The sequence below is a fragment of the Exophiala mesophila genome, assembly GCF_000836275.1.
Source record: "Exophiala mesophila strain CBS 40295 unplaced genomic scaffold supercont1.3, whole genome shotgun sequence".
NCBI lineage: Eukaryota > Fungi > Ascomycota > Eurotiomycetes > Chaetothyriales > Herpotrichiellaceae > Exophiala > Exophiala mesophila.
The window spans coordinates 2754162-2775127 of record NW_015622506.1 but is presented as its reverse complement, the minus strand read 5'-3'; the positions used below and the strand labels follow the sequence as shown (position 1 = coordinate 2775127).

General features: G+C 51.3%; 6 protein-coding genes across 7 annotated transcripts; 3 read left to right on the top strand and 3 right to left on the bottom strand.

The window, feature by feature from the left end:
• Positions 1 to 188: 188 nt before the first annotated feature.
• PV10_04586 (uncharacterized protein) lies at positions 189 to 3401 on the bottom strand. The gene is made up of 3 exons (XM_016369156.1): positions 2804 to 3401; positions 1815 to 2655; positions 189 to 1764 (listed from the first exon to the last, which is right to left on the bottom strand). Exons 2-3 carry the CDS (start codon positions 2520 to 2522, stop codon positions 616 to 618), a joined length of 1857 nt encoding a protein of 618 aa, XP_016224944.1. The 5' UTR covers positions 2523 to 2655; positions 2804 to 3401; the 3' UTR covers positions 189 to 615.
• A 2767-nt stretch (positions 3402 to 6168) lies between these two features.
• PV10_04585 (uncharacterized protein) lies at positions 6169 to 9081 on the top strand. Its single transcript, XM_016369155.1, has 3 exons — positions 6169 to 6412; positions 6519 to 8264; positions 8316 to 9081. The coding sequence occupies exons 1-3, from the start codon at positions 6398 to 6400 to the stop codon at positions 8580 to 8582; spliced, it is 2028 nt and encodes a 675-aa protein (XP_016224943.1). The 5' UTR covers positions 6169 to 6397; the 3' UTR covers positions 8583 to 9081.
• A 233-nt stretch (positions 9082 to 9314) lies between these two features.
• PV10_04584 (uncharacterized protein) lies at positions 9315 to 13789 on the top strand. Its single transcript, XM_016369154.1, has 2 exons — positions 9315 to 9737; positions 9797 to 13789. The coding sequence occupies exons 1-2, from the start codon at positions 9554 to 9556 to the stop codon at positions 13651 to 13653; spliced, it is 4041 nt and encodes a 1346-aa protein (XP_016224942.1). The 5' UTR covers positions 9315 to 9553; the 3' UTR covers positions 13654 to 13789.
• PV10_04583 lies at positions 12708 to 16862 on the bottom strand. Of its 2 annotated transcripts, XM_016369152.1 has the most exons (6): positions 16161 to 16862; positions 15197 to 16109; positions 14990 to 15143; positions 14756 to 14939; positions 14537 to 14698; positions 12708 to 14489 (listed from the first exon to the last, which is right to left on the bottom strand). In XM_016369152.1, exons 1-6 carry the CDS (start codon positions 16340 to 16342, stop codon positions 13871 to 13873), a joined length of 2214 nt encoding a protein of 737 aa, XP_016224940.1. In that variant the 5' UTR covers positions 16343 to 16862; the 3' UTR covers positions 12708 to 13870. The 2 variants fall into 2 exon arrangements, with proteins under 2 accessions (XP_016224940.1, XP_016224941.1); XM_016369153.1 differs by having other exon boundaries at positions 15197 to 16862.
• Positions 16863 to 17669: 807 nt separating this feature from the next.
• PV10_04582 (dihydroxyacetone kinase) lies at positions 17670 to 19661 on the top strand. Its single transcript, XM_016369151.1, has one exon. The coding sequence runs from the start codon at positions 17764 to 17766 to the stop codon at positions 19543 to 19545; it is 1782 nt and encodes a 593-aa protein (XP_016224939.1). The 5' UTR covers positions 17670 to 17763; the 3' UTR covers positions 19546 to 19661.
• On the bottom strand, positions 19502 to 20754 carry PV10_04581 (uncharacterized protein). Its single transcript, XM_016369150.1, has 3 exons — positions 20659 to 20754; positions 20500 to 20532; positions 19502 to 20220 (listed from the first exon to the last, which is right to left on the bottom strand). The coding sequence occupies exons 1-3, from the start codon at positions 20679 to 20681 to the stop codon at positions 19932 to 19934; spliced, it is 345 nt and encodes a 114-aa protein (XP_016224938.1). The 5' UTR covers positions 20682 to 20754; the 3' UTR covers positions 19502 to 19931.
• Positions 20755 to 20966: the final 212 nt, after the last annotated feature.

Below are 20966 nucleotides of genomic sequence, written 5' to 3'. Positions count from 1 at the left end.
TAACTCTATGAGGGGTTGATCCGAAGTTTAACCGACTCCGCAGCCTTGTCGTCACCCAGAGATATCTCGGCGTTCAGCCTTGTCACTCTGGGTCACATGCCATACCCCGTTATTGGACAGCCTTGTCAGCCTTGTCAGCCTTGTGCCTATTTATCGACCAATAAGCATATAACCCATCGCGGGACAAGTTCTAGATATTGAGCCTTTCTCATTTCATACACTCGTAGAAGTTACTTATATGACGTCCAAAAACTAAATGTGCCTTGCTCCGATGGATGGTGTCAGAAATTCGACGCAGCAACTCACAGTAGGACACAATCCCAAGCATCTTTCCCATGCGCCAGAAACAAAGTCTTACCTTCAATCTGGGTTCCTGATAAGACAAAGACCGACAACAGCTAACCACAAAAGAAAACCCTCGAGTCATCATTTCTGGCAATCTCGTTCTGTCCAGGTCCGAGAGTGAGGATCTCGCGACCCGTAATAGTCCTTCCAATTTGCGGCGCTGCATGTGCTTCCGTTCTATTTCCTTCTCCCGTAATAGCTCCCAGTTCTCTCCAAGTAAGCCGCCGAACTTTTTGTGAAATCCAGTGCGCATTCGGCTCAATGCCGCCGTCACCTCTTTCTTTTTTTGCTTTTGTCAGGGCTCCCCACGGAATCGATGAGGGTGGCTTCGTTGGAGATAAACTCTGTCGCAGCAACGCTGCCGTCATCGGACGCGGTAAACTCGGCCTTTGCGACCGGAACACCAACCCATCGTCCGTATCGACCTTTGCGGCCGTTGCCTTCGTCCTCACTGACACATCCGTCAATGCCAATCCCGGCGTCTTTGCAACGCTGGCAGGGACGCTGCCGATCGCAGCCTTTCTTACTTTTGCGGCATCGTTGGCAGCGAGGTTTTGAGGAGAGGTCCTCTTCATCGGCCCCAAGCTGATGCTGGAAATTGATGCTTGACCCAGAGCTCTTGCGAGCCTGGCCCGTGGAAGCTGGGGCGGTGGGTGCCTTCATCAATCCAGGCTGCACAGGTTGCTTTGGTGGCTTAGGCATGCCAGTTGAACGAGCCTTGCCAATCTTGGTAGACTTTGTGATGGAATTCGACTTTGGCCGATAGCCATTAGTCGGACCATCGTGCAGCTTGGTCTTGATCTTCTTGGTCTTTGGGGGTCCATCGAACTCGTCGTGATCACGAGTAGAGTCATCATGGTCATAGTCCTCCCCCTCATCTTCGAGGTACTTGCTGTACTTTGTTTGACCACCTTCTGCGTCGCTATACTCATCGCTGTCGCTGGTTGCTCCTGTAGAAGAAGCTGCATCGGCAACACCACTAAAGGTTTCGTCAATGGTCGAGTTGGACGTTCTTCCATGAGAGTAGTTGGATGCATCACCAAGGGCGATCAACGTGCGGGCAACATCTTCATCAGAGATGCAGCTGGCCACAGTCGGGTCGGGGGTTGGCAAAACCCCACTGGACGAATAGCCCTGTCTGCTGTTGTATCCAGATTGACGATCACGCAGTCTATGACCATGCTGCGGAACTGGAGTGGTAACATTGTCATTGGCACATTCAATTTTTGCCTCGTAATTGTGGACATTCTGTGCGTTGCTTTGAGGAGTCAACACTGGGATTTGTTCAATGCCATAAAGCTTTTGAGCTGGAGGCCTGAATGGAGACGGCGCTTCTTGTACAAGAGATCGTCGTTGAGGGCTGATGGACGATTGGGAGGCAGTCACGGGGACTTGAGGAGGCAGGTAAAGGGGCAAGGTCTGTTGCATGGTCAGCGAAAGAAGGATGGAGAACATGCCACAACACTTACAGAACTGTCAAATATGGCCTGGCCACGTCTGCCATCTTGCAGAACATTAGCCGTGCTGATATCCGAGCTGGCAAATTGTTCGCTCTTAGCCTTCCTTGAGCCTGAGACGGAGCTGCGGCCAGCTTCACTATCGCTGTAACCGTTGTCCCCATTACAACTGCCGCTGGCACTGGAGCCACGGCTGATAGTAGGGTGAGGGTTTCTCTTCTGTTGCGACGCACTTCTCCGGCCACGGCCTTGGGTGGGAGACGCACTTCGCTTCCGGGCGAGGCGAGAAGAGGGCCGAGAAGGCGAGTGAGACTGTTCTCGCAGATGAGGAGGGAACACCTGGAAAGGCTCGCCCAGGCTTGGACGACGGCGGGTGTCATGCGAATTGTCGTTGAAGTAAGCGCCATTTGTGTGGGCATTGGACGGCTGTGCTCGCACATAGACAGTGGAATTGGATTTGAGATTGTCATGTGATGCGATCAGAGTATTACCCCAAGAATCTTCAAAGCTTACCCCATGGCCATCGTATATACCGTAGAAGTTCTTTACGGTAGTGATGATGGACTCTGTGCTGTCGTGGGTGTTGAGCACCACACGCAAGGGGATTCTTGCCCTGGTCTTTGAGCCTTCATCCAGCAAGAGTTCAAAAGTGATTGACTTTGCAGATGGCATGTTGGGAACAAATTTCTCCTCTTTTGACAGCAGGCTGGAGATCTGCATTGCACGTAGCAAAGGATGTAGGATAGGAAGGCGACCCTGGGGGTGGCAGCACGCTCAGCCAAGCGCTGTCCGATGTTCGCAGGCTGTTCGCAAACAGGAGGAAACAGGTTAAGTTGTCTCCACTGTGGAAAATCTGATGAAGAAGGAGTCAGCTACGGCCAAGTACATGTGAGATGATAAAATGAGGACCATGTCCTTGTGGTGGGTGCCGGGGCAGGGTTGGGGCAATGGATTGGGGTACTGGTCAGTGGTAGCTGTAGGGCACGATGGGGTAAGCTTACCGATAAAATTGAGTTATGGCAACAGTCGCCGACTCGAGCGAGAAGAATGTGAGTAGTTTTGAAGTATGAAAGGCCAGCGGAAGTGCTGTGGTTGTGCGATCCGGTTCTACCGTGCAGGCATGACCGAGGGTCAGAGCATTGGACAGGAAGGGTGTCAGGTGGAAAAGAAGGACAGAAAAGAAGTAGAAGATGCTGCTATGTCCGATTAGATGATTGAACAAATGCACAATGGATCATAGGAGAATCATGGCGGATCCAAGAATGATGGGTTGGACGAGGAGCAGTGGTGGTCGGAAGGAAGAGAAGAGGTGAGGTCTGAAATCCGTAGTAGTCAGTAGACTGTCTGGAGGCACTGCAAGGCAAGGCAAGGTGCAAAGACGAGGATGGATGGATCCTGGCTTGGGCTCTGAAACGGGACCCACCCTGGCCGATCTGGCTGTTTCTTTGACCCAATCCAATTGCTGGCGGCCGGTCAACCAGAGAGAATTTTAACTGAGATACGGATCAAGTAAGACGAGTCGCACAAGAATGTGTGGCTCGGAAAAGTGAAGAAAGTACAGAAGAGTGATCTGGTTGAAAAGGGTTGAGAGGATCCAACCCGCAGGATGAGGGCGCGAACAAAGGCCTGTAGGGGAAACGCCAATGCGACTTATCTAACTACTACTACTACTACGACAGAACCAGAACCAGACAGAAAGACACGGGCAGGGCATATGGAGGGTTGCGATTTGTGCAGAAGCAACCACTGCTTAGGAAGCGACCAAACGAACCACTGCCAGCCCAAGCGATCCTTGAGAGCCTCGCTGGCTAAATGAGATCTCGAGGGTCTCGCTAAGCAGCCAAGTTACCTAATAATGGGAGACTGCACTAAGATAGAAAGAAGATGGATGGGAGTTGTTGGGTGTTGGCAAAGTCTCCCTTCAGCGGTCCGACTGGAAGCTTACAGGTTGACTAGAGAGAGTTCATTCACGCATTCAAAGTGAACTGATAGCGCTTGTTTGGCCTGAGCCAATAATGAGAAAACGAGGACCCGAAGCGGTGTCGTTGCCAGCCATTGGGACATGGCAGCTGATAGATTCGCACATTAGCACGCACCGGACGCGCACGGCGCAAGGAATCGACAAAGGCAAAAGCACAGTTACCAGTCAGCAGTCAGCAGAGGACACTCGATGGCGGGGACGCCTACGACAGTCTTGGGACCAGACTTGGACCAGACCTGGACCAGGTGCGCCATGCCACCCACACAGAAATCAGGATGCCAAAGACCAGCGACTCAAAGACCAGACAAGCAGGACCCCTCACCCACCAGGACCTCTAGATGGCACACCCGCAACCCATCACATCCACACCTTGGCGGCCAATTATTCTCCATGGCGGCGGGCTCGGGCTGTTAGGCTTGGGTCTGTTGGCCGATTCAGCCCAACGTCAGACCAGCACCAGCACCAGGGCCCAGAGAGGTAGCCCCCGGGGTCCATCTCCACCACACAAGTGTGTACACACGACAGTAAACTTCTATCCGTCCAAATATCCTCTCTTGTCATGTCGACCGACCTTGGATATCTCTTGGGCTAATCTATCGCCAGGCGTGCAATGTATTTTCTCGCCGAGTGGCAGTGATATTGGTGCGAAAGCCCGGCGGCAAAGATCTTGTCTAGGAAGGGAAAGGCCAGGCTTTTAGCCCTACTGTTAGCCTGTCAGACCCCGTCACATCCCGTCATGTCATGCTCTGCCCGCCCACACTGACCTGACGGGCCTCGCATTACCCAGGCACATACTCTGTAGGCACGCAGGTGCCAGGTCACCGCACTATTTGAAAAGGTGATATTATGGACAAATACTCCGTACACTGGGTCAATTGGGCGGACACGGCAGGTTACCTGGGCCATCTCGCTATAACATTAATCATAGTCATAATTAGAAGCAAGTCTTCAACTCTAACTCCCTCTGCCTTTTGCCTTCTCCTTTGCTGCCTTGGCTTCAACCGCCAACTTTGAGCCACCCAATCTCGCATCCTCCGATCCGCCTGGCGCAATACGCGCACGTGCAGTCAAGCTCGTGCAGATTCACATATCCTCGGCGGCTGTCATTCCTATTTATGAGACATTGCAAATCGCCGTCCAGCAACAATCTGACTTCCAATAACAACCCGCCTTGCCGCACATCCCCACATTCCCAAGTTTCCATGACGAATCCACGGGCCACTTTGAAGCCTAGCAGTAAGCATCCGGCATCCCCCTTTACGATCATCATTATGCGCAGTTGGTGCAGTGCAGAGGCCATACCTACCTAGGTACTGATAGGTAGAATTGCCAAACCGTCAACACCAGGGGCCTTGCCTGTTTCGCAGGAGCCTTCCCTCTTTCGTACAACTTGCTTTTTCATGGTCTTTCCCCTGTAGCAGTTACAGTCGATCCTGGTTGCGATAAGACGCCAAAGCAGCTCAATCAGTCTTCATCTGAAACTAAATGTGAGGTATATCAAGTCGCAGCGAATGCCATTCTGCTCATTTTGGCCGATGGTGTAACCTGCGCACCAATCTTTCCACGAAAACCACCTAAGCTTGTACTCGCAACTGTTGACTAGAAAGCACGTGGGTTAAAACATGCTGACCGCGCCTGAGTCAACTGCCTCCTCACGCCAGGAATGGAGAGCAGCGCAAGCGTATGACTTGTGCGATCGCATCAAGGATGAAACTACTAGACACAGGTCGACCACCTCCCCCTTCGCACCCGACTGACAACCTGCACCAATCACCTGAGGAAACAGACTCACGCTTCCATCAGACTGACCTGGGGGGTTGAGGAAGGATGCATCCGCGGTATTCCGTGTACAATGTCACGCAGGAACATTATGTCCCTACGATTCAAATCTGACTACGAGAGTTTTGTGGGAAACCTCCTTCGGAAAAGAAGAAAGACAACATTGTTCCGAACCAAGTGGTTTCTCCGGTTCTCGGTCACGTGTCGGCGCGTTCCGCCCGTCGCGTCGACGTCATAATGTAAATATTGGAGCTATGACCACAACCAGGCCACCCGTGAAGCCATCGTTTTTCATGTAAAACAATCAACGCTGTCATGAGCCAGCACTCGAGTTTGGTTTGTAGAGTTGACCAGCAAGGTACGTGGTTAGTCAAAATAACATTTTGGTCAAATCCTGGAGGACGTGTTGTTGACGTTGTAATAGAGCAAGGATAGCGGGCTTGGCGCGACGCAGCTCAGCCGAGTCCACTACACCCGAATAAGATTAGTACCGAATGCCCGTGCTAGCCATTCACGCTGCAGCTGCCATCCGCTTTTGTTTACCAAACTCTACCTCATTTCCAATGTTGTGATTTCACGGTTGCTAAGGCCACATTATGCCATGAAGTTTACACAAGCCTAGCTTCTGCATTGATACACAACCCTGCCGGCTGGCCTTCTTCTTCCTCCCATCTACCTTTCTTTCTCTGTATCCGCTACCACCGGTAATGACCCAACCTTCCTCACGTCTCAACAATAAAGGGGCGCGACTCCTCGATCTTGAATGATCTAGGACTGTCCTCCTCGGCGCCCGGTGTACCTCTTCGAACCTCCGACTTGGTGGGGTTTATTTGCCATGATGGACATCAAGGTAGCTTCATTCCGCATCCAGCCTGTGACAGCCTTGATCCGATCTTCCCCTGACTGCCTGCCCAAGCAACCATCAAATTTCAATACTGACCATCCATCTGCGACAGGCTTCCCGTCCAATGCGTAGTCTACGCGTCAGAAACGATGAAAATATCCCTCCTGAAGGACACGTTCTCAAGACACTTCATCAACGCAACAAGTCGAGTCCTGCTCTCACCACAGCCTCCACCGGCTATGGATTGAAAGTTGCAGCCAAGCGAACTGTCTTCGGAGACGTCAGCAATGTTGCTGCTGGCCGACCCAGTAAAGATGACTCTTTGTTGCAATCCAAAACCTCCCTGTACCCTTCTACAAAGCCTCTGCCTCCCCTGCACGAACACAAATCAGCTCGTCTATTGCAGCCCGCCCAGAGACCTACTTCTTTATCCGCTCTGAAGTCCTTCCTTCCGGGCGGAAACAATGACAAGGCAGCCACCCTCCTTAAATTGGCCCCTGTCGAAAACCCTACAGCTCTTCCTCAGCCAACGAATGCAAGAAGATTGACTAAACGAAACACAACCATATTCAAGGACACATCCGCCGTTGAAGAAAATGAGGTCTCTCAAACGACAAACACCATCAACCAAAAGGTCCCAAACGTCGATTTGACCAAGTTGGAGCATGACCTTCTTCCCCTGCGTCCAGCTTTGGAGATTCAAGACATCATTGAGCCTATCAAGGTGGACAATGAAGTGCAGTGCGAGACTAGTCTTCCAAGCATGGATGAGGTTCACCTTGATCCGCCTCATCTGTCTAACGACGTGGTCAATTACAGCTCCCAATTACCCACGGCAAACCCGGAACCAACAAAAGCCCAGAACATGTTGCCAGTGTTTAGCCGAGAGCCTCGTCACCCCCTGGTGACACTGCCTCGCGTGGGTGAAGTTCATGTGGTGACAGCTGAGCAAACAGATGTCGACGTATCCAACTTTGCTCACCCATCAAGCAACCTCGCCTCCGTGAATTCTCAGATGCCTTACGACCAACAACTGGCGGAACCTGAAGAATACTGGGACGAAGAGGATGAGGACAATTACGAAGAAGAAGGATTCGTCACCGCCAGATCATTCAGATCCAAAGGCGACAACACAACAGGAGGCGTGTCAGCCGTTTTGTTTCCACAGGTCAACAACCGTGTTCGCAAGGAGCTTGCTGCGGCCAAACAACTTGTTGATGCCACGCGATCCCCGGAAGAGGTGGAAGACGAAAGTTACGATACCAGCATGGTTGCAGAATACGGGGACGAAATCTTTGCTTACATGCAAGAGCTTGAAGTCAAAATGCTTCCGAATGCGCATTACATGGACAACCAGCATGAGATCCAGTGGTCGATGCGATCTGTATTGATGGATTGGCTGGTCAAAGTCCACCATCGTTTCAATCTTCTTCCTGAAACGTTGTTTCTCTGTGTCAACTACATCGACCGATTTCTCTCAAACAAAGTTGTGTCCCTGGCCAAACTACAACTCGTTGGAGCTACTGCCATCTTCATCGCTGCCAAGTATGAAGAGATCAACTGTCCATCAGTGCAGGAGATTGTCTACATGGTGGACGGTGGCTACAGTGTGGACGAAATCCTCAAGGCTGAGCGCTTCATGCTGACTATGCTGCAATTTGAGCTTGGCTGGCCAGGTCCGATGAGTTTCTTGCGGAGGATCAGCAAGGCCGACGACTATGACCTGGAGACTAGGACATTGGCCAAGTACTTCTTGGAGGTCACACTGATGGATGAACGTTTCATTGGCAGCCCGCCCAGTTTTACCGCTGCAGCCTCGCATTGTCTCTCGCGGTTCATGCTTCGTAAAGGAGTCTGGGTAAGATTCTCATCATCACACTAGACATCTCTCAATTGCTAACTGTTCTAGACTGCGCACCACGTCTATTATTCAGGGTACACCCTTTCTCAGCTGAAGCCTCTACTCAACCTCCTTTTGGAGTGCTGCGAGGATCCCCGCAAGCATCACACAGCTGTGTTTGAGAAATATCAAGACAAGCGGTACAAGCGGGCGGCAGCATTCGTTGAAACCGAGATGCAGCGCGGCTTCCAACTGCCTGACGCTGGGGCGGTCGGTCAATTCCAGCAAGCCCATGTGATCCAATACTATGACAGTGTCTCATACTTTCGGCCATGAGAACAATAAACAATCACCATACATGAAGCACCATGTACAATGGCCTCTAGCCACCCAATCAACTTGAAACTGACGAACCTTCTACATGGTCCAGGGGTTCCCAATGTGTGAACCAATCCTCTGCTCCAGACCACACAGCATTGAATCTCTCTTGGTAGAGGGCTCTTCCAACAAGGAGGAGCGTTTATGAGAACGTACGAAGTCATGACCAACTAATTCAGCATAATTTGCATCGTGCAGGGAGAAGGAGGGGACTTGTGTAGTCCTGGCGTCTTGATGTCATAATAATTGGAGCGAGCGCCGCGACGGAATTGTCCCTTGGACGGCGCAGTAATTCGAAGGGGTCGATGCACGTCTTTTCATAGTGGACATGCATCTTGATAGCACCAGCAATAGAGTTGTGCTAATGTGCTGATGTCTGATGCCTGAGGCATGGAGAGTTGATTATTAGCGTGTGCTCAAAATGAAACAGCAATCAAAGATTCAATTCCGGCTTTTCTATGGTTCCATCCCATCTCTCCAACATGCATACGTGCTGCTACATCAATGAGCCCATCCGGCGAGTTCACTGTCACCCCGTGATAGAAGACTGGATGTGTGCTGGCGTCTTAAGTTGGTTGTTCCGCCTTGAAATCAGAAGTGGCAACTTCGCCGAGCGGTCAATATTTTCTTGGAGTTTCCAACGACCTTGTGTGACAATGGACTTACACGTTCTATATCTTCGCTTGCGATTGGTTCTTCACAAAGAAAGGTACCCAGGTTCATCTTCGAAGCAATTGGGATGTTCACCGTTCGTTCTGCACTATGATAACTGGGAGAACAGGTTCAGGCGACTCAGGCGTCACTCTGGTCACGTGCCGCTAGAACCTCAGTGACGGAGGTCCGCCCAGAAGTTCGACAGACACTCCTGGCCTCGCTGGCACCCAGCATATCGCAGGGAACTTGGATCTAAAGATAGACGTCAAAAGTCAATGGCACCCAAAAAGGGCACTGGCTCAAAAAATGCCCAGAGTAAGAAGCCCAACAATACGGTTCCAGACAGCGATCATATTGTCTTCAGCAACCGGCAAGATGACAAGAGAAAGAAGGACCAGAAAGAGTCGGAAGGCCCACCGAGACCCGACACCAAGAAAATCATTGGCGGAGCAAGCTGGAGTAAGTTGAGCAGACCATTTTCAGTCCGCACGAGCAAAATGCTGATTTTGAGTCCAAAGCTGGAAAACTCCCAGTAAATCTCCTCTCGGAGCATTGCCAGAGACAAAAGTGGAACAAGCCAGACTACCACAGCAAGCAAGTCCCATCTGGGGGTGGAGACGGAGAGAAATTGTTCAGAGCATGGGTCACTCTATCGAAGAGCGATCCCAAAACGAGAGAGATCACTAGACTCCCACCCTTCCAGCTCCCACCCGAGAATGCAAGTCTTGCAGATCAAGCCACCGCTCTCGAAGCCAGACATTTCGCCGCGACATATGCTCTGTACAGAGTGTCCAGCATGAAGAACATCTCGATGATCCTGCCGCCAAAGTATCGCGATCTGTGGAAGGGCGAATTCCAGCGTTTGAAAGAAGACGACGTGAAACAAGACCGGGGCTGGAAATATGACGCCGATCCATTTGCCGCAGATGTCAAACGCCAGGAAATCAAAGCTGCCATGGAGAAACGCCGACAGGAGCAAGCTGCACAACCTCCAAAGGTGGAGGCACTTACGCTCGTTCAGCCCGGTGGCGAATCCAGGACGCCGACCAAAACATGGGACTATGTGCCAAAGTTGGAACTGGGAGAGGCTATCCGTACCCGGATAGAAGCGGCGATTCGATCACGTAGTCTCTGGAACCCAAATGCGATGCAGATGTCTGCCTCTGAGGCAAGTCTCGTTCTTGCAGACTTGATCAAATCAGGATTCAAACCTGCCCACGTCGAAGAGGCTATTAGCTACTGCGGTAGCCGACGAGAAGTTCTGGAATGGCTCTTGATCCATGTACCCGAGGACTCCTTGCCAGAATGGAGCTTTCCACCTGGATACACTGCAGGAGTCAGCCTAGTGTCTAGCGACCTTGCTACCGATGGAAAGATCAAGCGCATGGCTCAAGCCGGATATTCCAGCCAATTGTGTGTGCAAGCCTTGCGGGACAATAAAGGCGATGAAGTTCTTGCGTTGGAGGCGCTCCAATCGAGGCTCGTGCCACCTCCCCATAGCGAAAACCAGCCTGGAGGGTCCCGCGAGGAGGATGTTTGGTCCGAGGAGATGACCACGCTGAAAGCAATCCTGGATGATCGACTCACTCTCCACAGTCCTAATCATTGTTCCATTACCTCTGAGGAGAACTCTTCTATATCGGCAATATACCACTTTCGTCGCCCAAGCCACGGCTACCCGTTTTCACACGCTCCAGTGTTTTCTCTCGAAGCGCCAAAATTACCAGGATACGTACGGCTCAGTGTACTGAAACAATGCGTGCAATACGCTCAGAAGGATTTGTTGGGCGAGCAGATGATATTCAGCCTTTTAGAATGGCTCGAGATTTCTACCGCCGATATAATCCACAACCCTGGACGTCTAGCTGCCTTGGAAATCAATTCTTCATCATTAAGCGTTCAAACCTCTTCCTCTCCCACCTCAACCGAAATCAACCAACAACGATCTCGCACCAGCAATTCCACCCGGAACGGCGGCGGCTCCTACGGACGAGATATTCGCACCAACGCAGCCATCCTCCAAGACTGGCGTACCCGCCAGGAAACAAACGCCCAGATCAAGATGAATACATCTCGCCACAAACTCCCCGCATGGGCGAAACAAGATTCAATCGTCGACATCATCTCACACCATCAAGTCGCACTCATCACCGGTGAAACTGGCTCAGGAAAAAGTACACAAGCTATCCAATATGTGCTGGACAATGCAATCCAATCGATGAAAGGCTCATCCACAAACCTCCTTTGCACACAACCCAGACGTGTCGCGGCCTTGTCATTATCTGAACGAGTCAGTGCCGAAAGATGTGGCGTTGAAGGCCATGAAGTAGGGTATAGCATTCGAGGGGCATCGAAGGTGTCGAGGACGACGAAAATCACTTTCATGACAACTGGTGTACTGCTCCGGCGTCTTCAAGGCGCGAAGACAGTTCAAGCGGCGTTGGCGGACGTGAGCCATGTCTTTGTCGACGAGGTACATGAACGGTCTTTGGATACAGATTTTCTCCTCGCCTTGTTGAGAGATGCGTTGCCGGCTTTGCCAACCCTTAAAGTCGTTCTGATGAGCGCGACATTGGATGCAGATGTGTTTGCCAGTTATTTCGGTGGAGATGCCGTGGGGAGAGTCCATATCGAGGGACGGACGTTCCCCGTACAGGATCTCTATCTCGACGACATCGTGCGGCTGACTCAAATGCCTGGCCCCGCTGGTGGCTTGCCCACCGATCAGGACAGTCCAGATGATGTTTCTATCGGCAGAGCAATCCAGGCATTAGGCAGCGGCGTCAACTACGATTTAATCACCCGACTCGTGAACCACATCTCAAGCGACTTGGGCCCATCATCCGGCGGAATCCTGATCTTCTTACCCGGGGTCCTTGAAATCGACCGGTGCGTACGCGCACTCGGCAAACTGTCAGGCATACATGCATTACCACTCCACGCATCATTGACGCCAGCAGAACAACGTCTCGTATTCCGCAGCCCGCCCTCCGGAATGAGAAAAGTCGTTGCCGCCACAAATGTGGCCGAAACATCTATTACTATTGAAGACATCGTGGCCGTTATTGACACAGGCCGCGTCAAAGAAACATCCTACGATGCTGTCTCCAACATCGTGCGTCTACAGGAGGTATGGGCGTCTAAAGCTGCATGTAAACAACGACGTGGTCGGGCTGGAAGAGTTCGGGCCGGGAAATGCTATAAACTCTTCACGCGAAATGTCGAGGCGGCTATGGCTGCGGCGCCTGCGCCGGAGATGCATCGTACGCCGTTGGAACAGTTGTGTTTATCGGTCAAGGCGACGGGTGCGGATCGTGATGTTGCGGAGTTTCTGGCTCGTACTATCTCGCCTCCGGATAGAGGGGCGGTTGCTATGGCTCTCAAGACTTTGGAAAGGGTTGGCGCACTTGAAAATAACCAGCTTACGGGTCTCGGGACTTACATGTCGATGATTCCTGCGGATCTGAGGTGTGCCAAGTTGATCATCTACGGCGTCTTGTTCGAGTGTGTCGAGACGTGTCTGACGATTGCAGCTATTCTATCCACCAAAAATCCCTTTGTGTCGCCTCAAGATAAGCGGGAGGAGGCTAAAGAGGCGCGTCTTTCCTTTCCAACTGTCGATGGTGATCTTCTCCTGGCCAGTACCGCCTTCGATCAGTGGAAACAACAATCGTCTGTCCTTCGACACCGAGACCTTCAAACTTGGTGTTCTGCCCGATTCCTTTCCCTGCAAACACTACGCGACATAGACTCGACCCGACGACAATTGCTTGACTCCCTGATCGAGGCGGGTCTGCTATCCTCGGGCTATTCGACGGATGCTACAATGCATAATCGTCATAATTCAAGCACAATGCTTCTCCGGGCCGTCATTGCAGGTTCGCTCAATCCTCAAATCGCGCGTATCCAAATGCCAGACAAGAAATATATCGCGTCCATGAGCGGCGCCAAAGAACTCGACCCGGAAGCCAAGACGATCAAATACTTCACTGAGGACAACGGCCGTGTCTTCGTCCACCCAAGCAGTGTCTTATTCGACGCCCAGTCCTTCTCCGGCGCGGCGACCTTTGTCAGTTATTTTACCAAAATGGCCACTTCCAAAACTTTTATGCGCGACTTGACACCCCTCAATGCGTATGCATTGTTGTTATTTGGTGGGAAGATCGAGGTCGACACCTCTGGCTTGGGTGTGGTCGTCGATGGCTGGTTCAAATTGAAGGGCTGGGCAAGGATTGGAGTCCTTGCGAGTAGGTTGAGGGTTTTGCTAGACGATGAATTGAAGACCAGAATCGACGCCTCGGGGACCCCTGAGGATGAAGGTACGGTTTTCGATATCGTCAGACACTTGGTGGAGTTGAATGGGCAGGACAAATAGATCGCCAGTCGGGTACCAGATGAATCTCATGGCCCTGATGAAAATGCTGCTGCCGTTGTTATTGAAGGCGGGAGCAACAGCTGGGGCGATTGCTCAACTAGATAATATGACAACTTTTCGGGCGCAAGTCCCCAGGGCTCAATATGTAGCATATTTCTATATGCCTCTTTGTTGTACTTCCGACTCCCGGATCGGCCTTGTCCTCTAAATTGAGGAGTCATTGATAGTTGTTAAAACCCGAAAGGCCTAGATCTGCTAGAAAGTGCAAGCTTTGATATTCCAAAGTACTTGGACTGGGAAAGTCGATCATGTTCATGCCGGACATATCACCACTGCCTTGTTGTGGATGGAGATATTCGTTGGTAATGAAATTTGGAACGAAGTTCCCCATGATCGTTGAGGGCGATGTTCCCGGATCGTAACTGCTCGAGTCATAGAAGTATGTAGCATCGTCAATAGACGTCGGCGCAACTTGGTCAGTGGTTGCGAATGAATGACCAGCAGATGTTACCGCATGTGGGTTTTGATTGGGGAGCTGATGTTGAATTTGAGAGTGAGGACTGGTTGTGACAGGGTTAGGTTGTTCAAATGAGGAGCGGTTTGTGTTAGGCGGGTGCTCTTGTTGGTGACGTGTGCGATGGACGGCTTGCCGCGTAGGCCGGTTGATGATGTCCATGAAGAGATTGCGAATCCACCTGGCAAGAATAAAGGTGGTCTCGAATTGCTTTAGGGCCAACAGATTCGGGCGGAGCTTCTGTGACAACTGATCGCGCACGAGACCAGAGATCCCGCACTCGGCCACATGCGCAGTCATTGCTGTGAAGATTGCAGTTATACTGGCACTAAGTTAGAAGCATTCGAAGTGGACAAATGTCTTACTTACTACATCATTGGAAAATGTTGTGGCGTAAAGTATAGCAGTGAATCTTCGACGTGGCTGGACACTTTATTTGCCGCGTCGAGAATCAATTTTGACCCTTCGGAGTCGGCAAAAGGCTTAGGACACAATCGTTGCAGTCGTTGTTGTAAGGTCTGTCGATAAAAGCTGCGTATGAGATAAGTACAAGGATCCTCTCGAGGAAGGCGGGTGAACATGACATACTGATAACAGACTTGTAGTGTGAGATTCAGGTGGTGAGGGCCTCCAGAAGGGTTGATGACTGGAGCATTTGCATGCCACTCTTCGAACTTGGTCTGGATATCCTGGCGAGCGGAATGCCGGAAGACAGGGTCATGGCTGAGTGGCAGCCGTTTCGGACAGCAGTAGGCAAAGAATAAGGATGACACTGTTCTCAATGTAAGTCACGTGCGCGGTTAGCAGAAAAGCACCACCAACCTTGTCTACTGAGTGATGCCTGAGTGATGATGTATAATGCGGCGTCGCGAGGCTCATCTGGAAAGTCGTCTAGGGTCAATTCTTCCACGTCGAAGTCCAGGTCGTTGATGACCATGGGAACGCCCATTGCAAGAGCTATCTGACGGTCGCGCATCTAGGAGTATCGGTCAGTCATTGTCGCGCCTCGAGAAATGGTATAGCACTGACATATAAACACCACCATACTCTCTTCCACTGCGCCTTGTGTCGTGCCGACATCTTACTATCTGCAGTACTGCGATGATAACCCATACATTGAGCACTGCGAATGGCATTGCTGATCCACCAAAGGGCGTCGCGATATTCGGTTGGCCGGCCAAAGAAGTACTGGTTGAGGAAGGACGCCAATATCATGGTGGTACGATCAGAACCGCGATCGTTATCAAAGGCCGAACAGGCCTTGCTGAAAAGCTCATCACCTGCATCGAGCCGAGTGCTGTAGCCCATGAGATGATAGACCTCAGGTTCACAATGTATGGAAGCGACAAAAAGAACACTCCTGAGCAGAGTTATGGAGACGGTGCCCTCGCGAACTGACGAGAGAAATTCGGCTTTGTCCAGGATTGGAACTAAACAATGGAAGCGCTTGAAATAAGCCTCGAGAAGACGTTCAGTTAGATGTTGAGGTGGAAGATCAGCAGGAGGCTCCTTTCTGACTGGAGCGGGATCTTTCACCTCGCTCTGAGCTTGGTTGGTAGAAGATTTAGACATGCTCTTGGAGCGACGCTCAACTGGGCGATGCAGCTCTGAGTGACCTGTACCCGATGCGCTTAGAACATACGAGGTGAACCAGCTTTCGCCAACAAAATTGGCCTTTGAGTCGACTTGCTCCGTGGAGGCTTCCTCATCAGAGCCATTTCGAACGGTGGCTCGCTGGATACGTTGATCGGTGGATTCCTCGCCAGAGTGGCCATCTTCAGCACCGACTAGCTTTGCAAGATCGACTTGGACCTCTGCTTGATGAGTGCTTTTAGTAAGATTCTTGTCTAGAGCTTTCGCAGCATCCCCCTCCGGGGTGGTTGGACTGCCTGACGAAAATTTCTCAAGCTGCTCAGGCAGAACATAACGGCCATCTGGACCTCTGAAGGGTTTGTGTTAGGAGCAGGCTGAGATGGGTCTGGCTTGGGTTTACCTGGTGCGCTTTGACTGGACGAGCCTGCAATTGGATGAATTTGAACGTTTGCATTCCGAACAGGGCATTCCATTCGTGGAAGCATCACATCGAACTCTGCGCTTATTACAGCGTTCACATGCGGCAGCCCTCCGGCGACGTACCGTCGGTGGAGTGGAGTAAGCTGGACGAGGGTCTTCCATTTGGGATTGGGAGACTGGTATCTCGAGATGGTCAGGAGTTGTCAAAGGGCGGGGCCATGCTTGTTGACTACTCTATACCGTGATAAGGAGAAGAGAATCGGAAGACATTGGTAATTAGAGTGTTGTCCAACCGTGCATAGCCGAGATGGAAAAGGTGGTTGGAAGATCACGAAGGTTTCAAGGTGTGGTAATCCGCTGGGTTTCTGCTGATCCCACAACAACTGGACAAACTTACAACTGCGGGGATGGGCGCTTGACTACCTTCCGTGCGTACTTGGGCCCCGAACGCTCTTGCCGCCAACAATATGGAACACATGGCTGCAATCTGAATGGCGGAGGATGGTTTGTCCGATACGCCGCTCAAGGCCTAGGCGCGGAAGGCACCAGTTTTGACGAGTCTTGGCAAGCATGACTGTCATGTGATATGAAGGCGGCACTGGAGGCCAGGGGACTGGTAATGCACGTGACTTTATCAGGATCTCCATAATCGAATGATGAGTGGATCACGTGGTATTCAAAGATCTTCCTTAAACAGCACTCCAGAACGAGATCCATCGTTGGTGGTGTGGATGAATATAAACAATTTTTGACACTATTGGCTAGCTAAGGGGAGGAACGCCGGGTGTGTGTTCTCACCGAACGCCTTATAAATCATAGTCAAGATCATGATTGATCAGTCTCAACGCGGAGTACGGAGTAATCGGGCCATACCCCGTGTGCATCCAAGGCCAGCTCGGTCCGTTGAAATCCGAGTGTCTTGTTTATCAACGTACTCGCACATCCTATCTTCTAAGCAGGGCCAACAAGTCACATACATGATGGGAATGGTTGCCATGACATTGCCCAGACAGTTTCAAGCCAGATTTCGAAAATCAGGTAGTGATGCACTCCTGAGCCGTTCCAAGGAGACACGGGCTGTTGTTGTTGTTGCGGGATAACCAGATTCGGCAAGCCGGGGCCACTAAGCATATTCCCAGGCTAGAAATAATACGACACTTGGATAAACTTGCATGCATGGCGCTCGGACAGCCATGACCGACGTACGTTTCGTCAAAGACTTCCATCTCTAGACCTTGATTTATCACATCAGCGCGCCCATGCCGGCAGGTGTTTACACCGGCCTAATGGCCGGATCATGGTTGAATACTACCCTCCCCCTTGAAACGCCATCAACAGTTGCCGTGGATCTGTGAGACAAAATCGAATTTAGGCTCTTGTAAAAACTCCTGTAGAATTTCCCCGCATTTCGATCCAGTGTGCCAGTCCAGGAAATGTGATTTCATGTCCACTGCGCCCACCCCTCCATCTACGCGACAGGCTCTCGAATCGTTCTTCTGTATTTTGCTTCTCGTGCCCTACAAAACTTCTGTCCTTTTTTCCGTTTGATTGTTTTCCTGGGCCTGCTTTTCAATATAATCGAAATGCAGACCAAACACTTCATTGATGATGCCACCCACTTGGTCAGCACGGCGTTGAACTCGCTGACGTTGACCAACCCCTCCCTGGCATTCGATGCTGAGAACAAAATCGTATATCGTCGACCAGATAAGAACCTGACTGAAAAGCCAAAGGTCTCCATCATCTCTGGAGGAGGTTCCGGCCATGAGCCTGGATTCGCCGGCTTCGTTGGCAAAGGTCTGCTCACAGCCGGCGTCGCCGGTAGCATCTTTGCCTCGCCATCAGCCGAGCAGGTGCGACGAGCTATCCTTACCCGGGTCCCCACCGACAAAGGCGTCCTTGTTATTACTATGAACTACACTGGAGACGTGCTCAACTTTGGCATGGCCGCAGAAAAGGCAAAAGCATCCGGCATCGCAACAGAGTTCTACGCCATTGGCGACGATGTCGGTGTAGGTCGAAAGAAAGGAGGAAAAGTGGGCAGACGAGGTATTGGAGGTGGCATCATGGTTCTCAAGACTATTGGTGCCTTGGCCGAAGCCGGTGGCAGCCTCTCCGAAGTCTACGGCCTTGCAAAGCAAGTTGCTGGCAACATTGTCTCGGTTGGCGCATCTTTGGAACATGTGCATGTGCCTGGCCGTGCGATTCCAGACCCAAACTCAGACGAGATCATACCTACCGAAGAGATCGAAGTTGGCATGGGTATTCACAACGAGCCTGGCAGCCATCGTGTTGCCGCCTCACTTCCTGAACTCATCAAAATTATTCTCGGGCAAATGCTGGATCCCAAGGACGAAGATCGGCATTTTGTCGACATCAAGAGCGGAGACCAAACCGTCCTGTTTATCAACAATCTCGGTGGCGTGTCTATGTTGGAACTCGCTGGCATTCTGAATGAAATCCACACACAATTGAAAGAGGACTGGGGTATCACTCCGGTGCGTGTCATCTCTGGCACATTCTTGACATCACTCAACGGAATGGGATTTTCCGCTTCTCTATTAAAGCTCGAAGACACCGGACTCGGTGCTGGAAAGTCAATGCTCGAACTTCTCGACGCACCTTCCGAGGCTGTCGGTTGGGCTGCTGCAATCTCAACCTCCACTTGGGACGCAGACAACTCAGCGACCGCTGGGGACAAGTCGGTCGGCACCGGGGCCGTCAAAGCAAGCAATTTGACCATCGATCCTCAGCAGGCGCAGACTGCCCTCAAAGCCGGGTTGGACAAGGTTATCGCAGCAGAACCGGAAGTCACCAAGTATGACACCATTGTCGGGGATGGGGACTGTGGCATCGGTCTCAAGCGCGGCGCCGAATATGTTTTGAAGGATTTGGCCAAGGGTGATCTTCCCACCGATGCGGTCGCATTCGTCAACAGAATTGTTCCTGTGGTGGAGAATCACATGGACGGCACTTCTGGAGCCATCTATGCTATTTTCCTGAACGCACTTGCGGCAGGTTTGCGTGAACAGGACACAGGCTCGTCCTCGAAAGTTGACGCCAAAACATGGGCCGCAGCGTTGAAATCAAGCCTGCAGGCGCTTGGAAAGTACACACCAGCCGCAGTTGGCGACAGGACACTTTTGGACGCCTTGATCCCATTTGTTGAAACACTGAGTAGCACTGGTGATGTCAACAAGGCAGCAGAGGCGGCCAGAGAAGGAGCTGAAAAGACAAAAAGCCTGAAAGCCAGTCTTGGAAGAACAGTATATGTTGGTGCAGAGGAAGAGTGGCTCGGCAAAGTGCCAGATCCAGGAGCCTGGGGTTTGCAGGAACTGCTAACGGGATTAGCTAGTGGCATTTGATTTCTCTATGTATATGAGAGCCTGCTTAAGGAAGCTAGACGCAGCAAAATAGTAAAGCTGAAAGTCCTGCAACCAAGGCGTCGCCAGGCAGACACCAGACCTGGTCAGCATCAAAACATTTTATTCGTCATTGCTTTTCCGGTTCTTGGGTATCATCTCCTGTATACGCCACCTACCAGCCATGCGCCGGCCTGACAATGCCTGTCCCGTTGGATGCCCTCAAGTTGCTGACATGTCATGATGACACAAGCAGGATCAAAGTCCAACCGTGGTAGTCATGACCACCCTTCAGATCCATCGTGCGCAAGGGTTGCCGAAGTCGAGAGCGCTCTGGTAGTGCGCATGTTGTTTTGCCGTCCTTAAAAAGATCAAGCCCGTCACTCGACTCAACTCAGAAGAACCAAGATGACACTATCACCCCGGAGGAACATTTTGCTGATGAATCTATCCTTGTTGACGCCTTTTCCGCCACCTTTGGGCTTCTCCGTCCACATTTCCTTGACATTTTCCAAAACCATGTTGCAGTGTCGGTCAAAAGCCTTGACTCGCGCGAGAAGTTTTCGGTTGTTTCGACATGATATCAGAACTTGGGTATGAGTGCGCGTGGCGGTCATGAGGATGGACAATGGCCCGGTCGATAATTCGTGCGCTTCGAGGAGAGAGACTTCATATTCGCTGTAAGACCAACGTCAGCAGTATTCAAATGCATCCATGTTCGGATCAATTGAAGACATGAGGAAAGGAATGTAATCACGATTCCATCGACGACGCGCGATGATGGCGCGACGATGAGTTGATGGAACAAATGTGTGTGTGATGGTGAAGTGAAATATGGGCGGAGCGGAAACCACGTGAATGGTGGGGAGGAGGGTGGGTATGAGGTGTTGGAATGGTTGTAGAGGCTTTGGGTTGGACAAATGAGGAACATCATGGAGTAAGAGAACGCAAACTTACGTCAACTCATTTCTCGGCTTGCTCAATAATTCCCTAGCGAATAAGACGGTCAGCAAATAATCTGTTGATGAGAACTTGAAAACAGGTGACCAGAAGACGGAGTTAAGCTGGGCGAACGTGGTTGAGTCATGACGCGGGGAAAAGAGGAAGGCGACATACTGGATCTTGGAGGCGTCTGCCATGTCCGCTAGAAAATTACTTAAGGACGACCGGATTCCCACAGATTAGAAAAGAGGGAAAAGAATTTGTTGATTGTCTCTCATCGTCAAGTTCTTCTCTCTCAGAGCCAGATTTCAAGTGCCAAGAAATATATCGGCAAACTTGCCTTTCAGATTGACCTTTTGGCTGCAACACGGCAGTCACGCTGTCACGGTGTGCATCTGCGGCAATCCCCTCCTTCAAATCCCCGAGGCAGCAAAGTGGCAGGTGCCAGGCAGGCAATTAGAGCCTGGAGCCTTGGAAGGTGG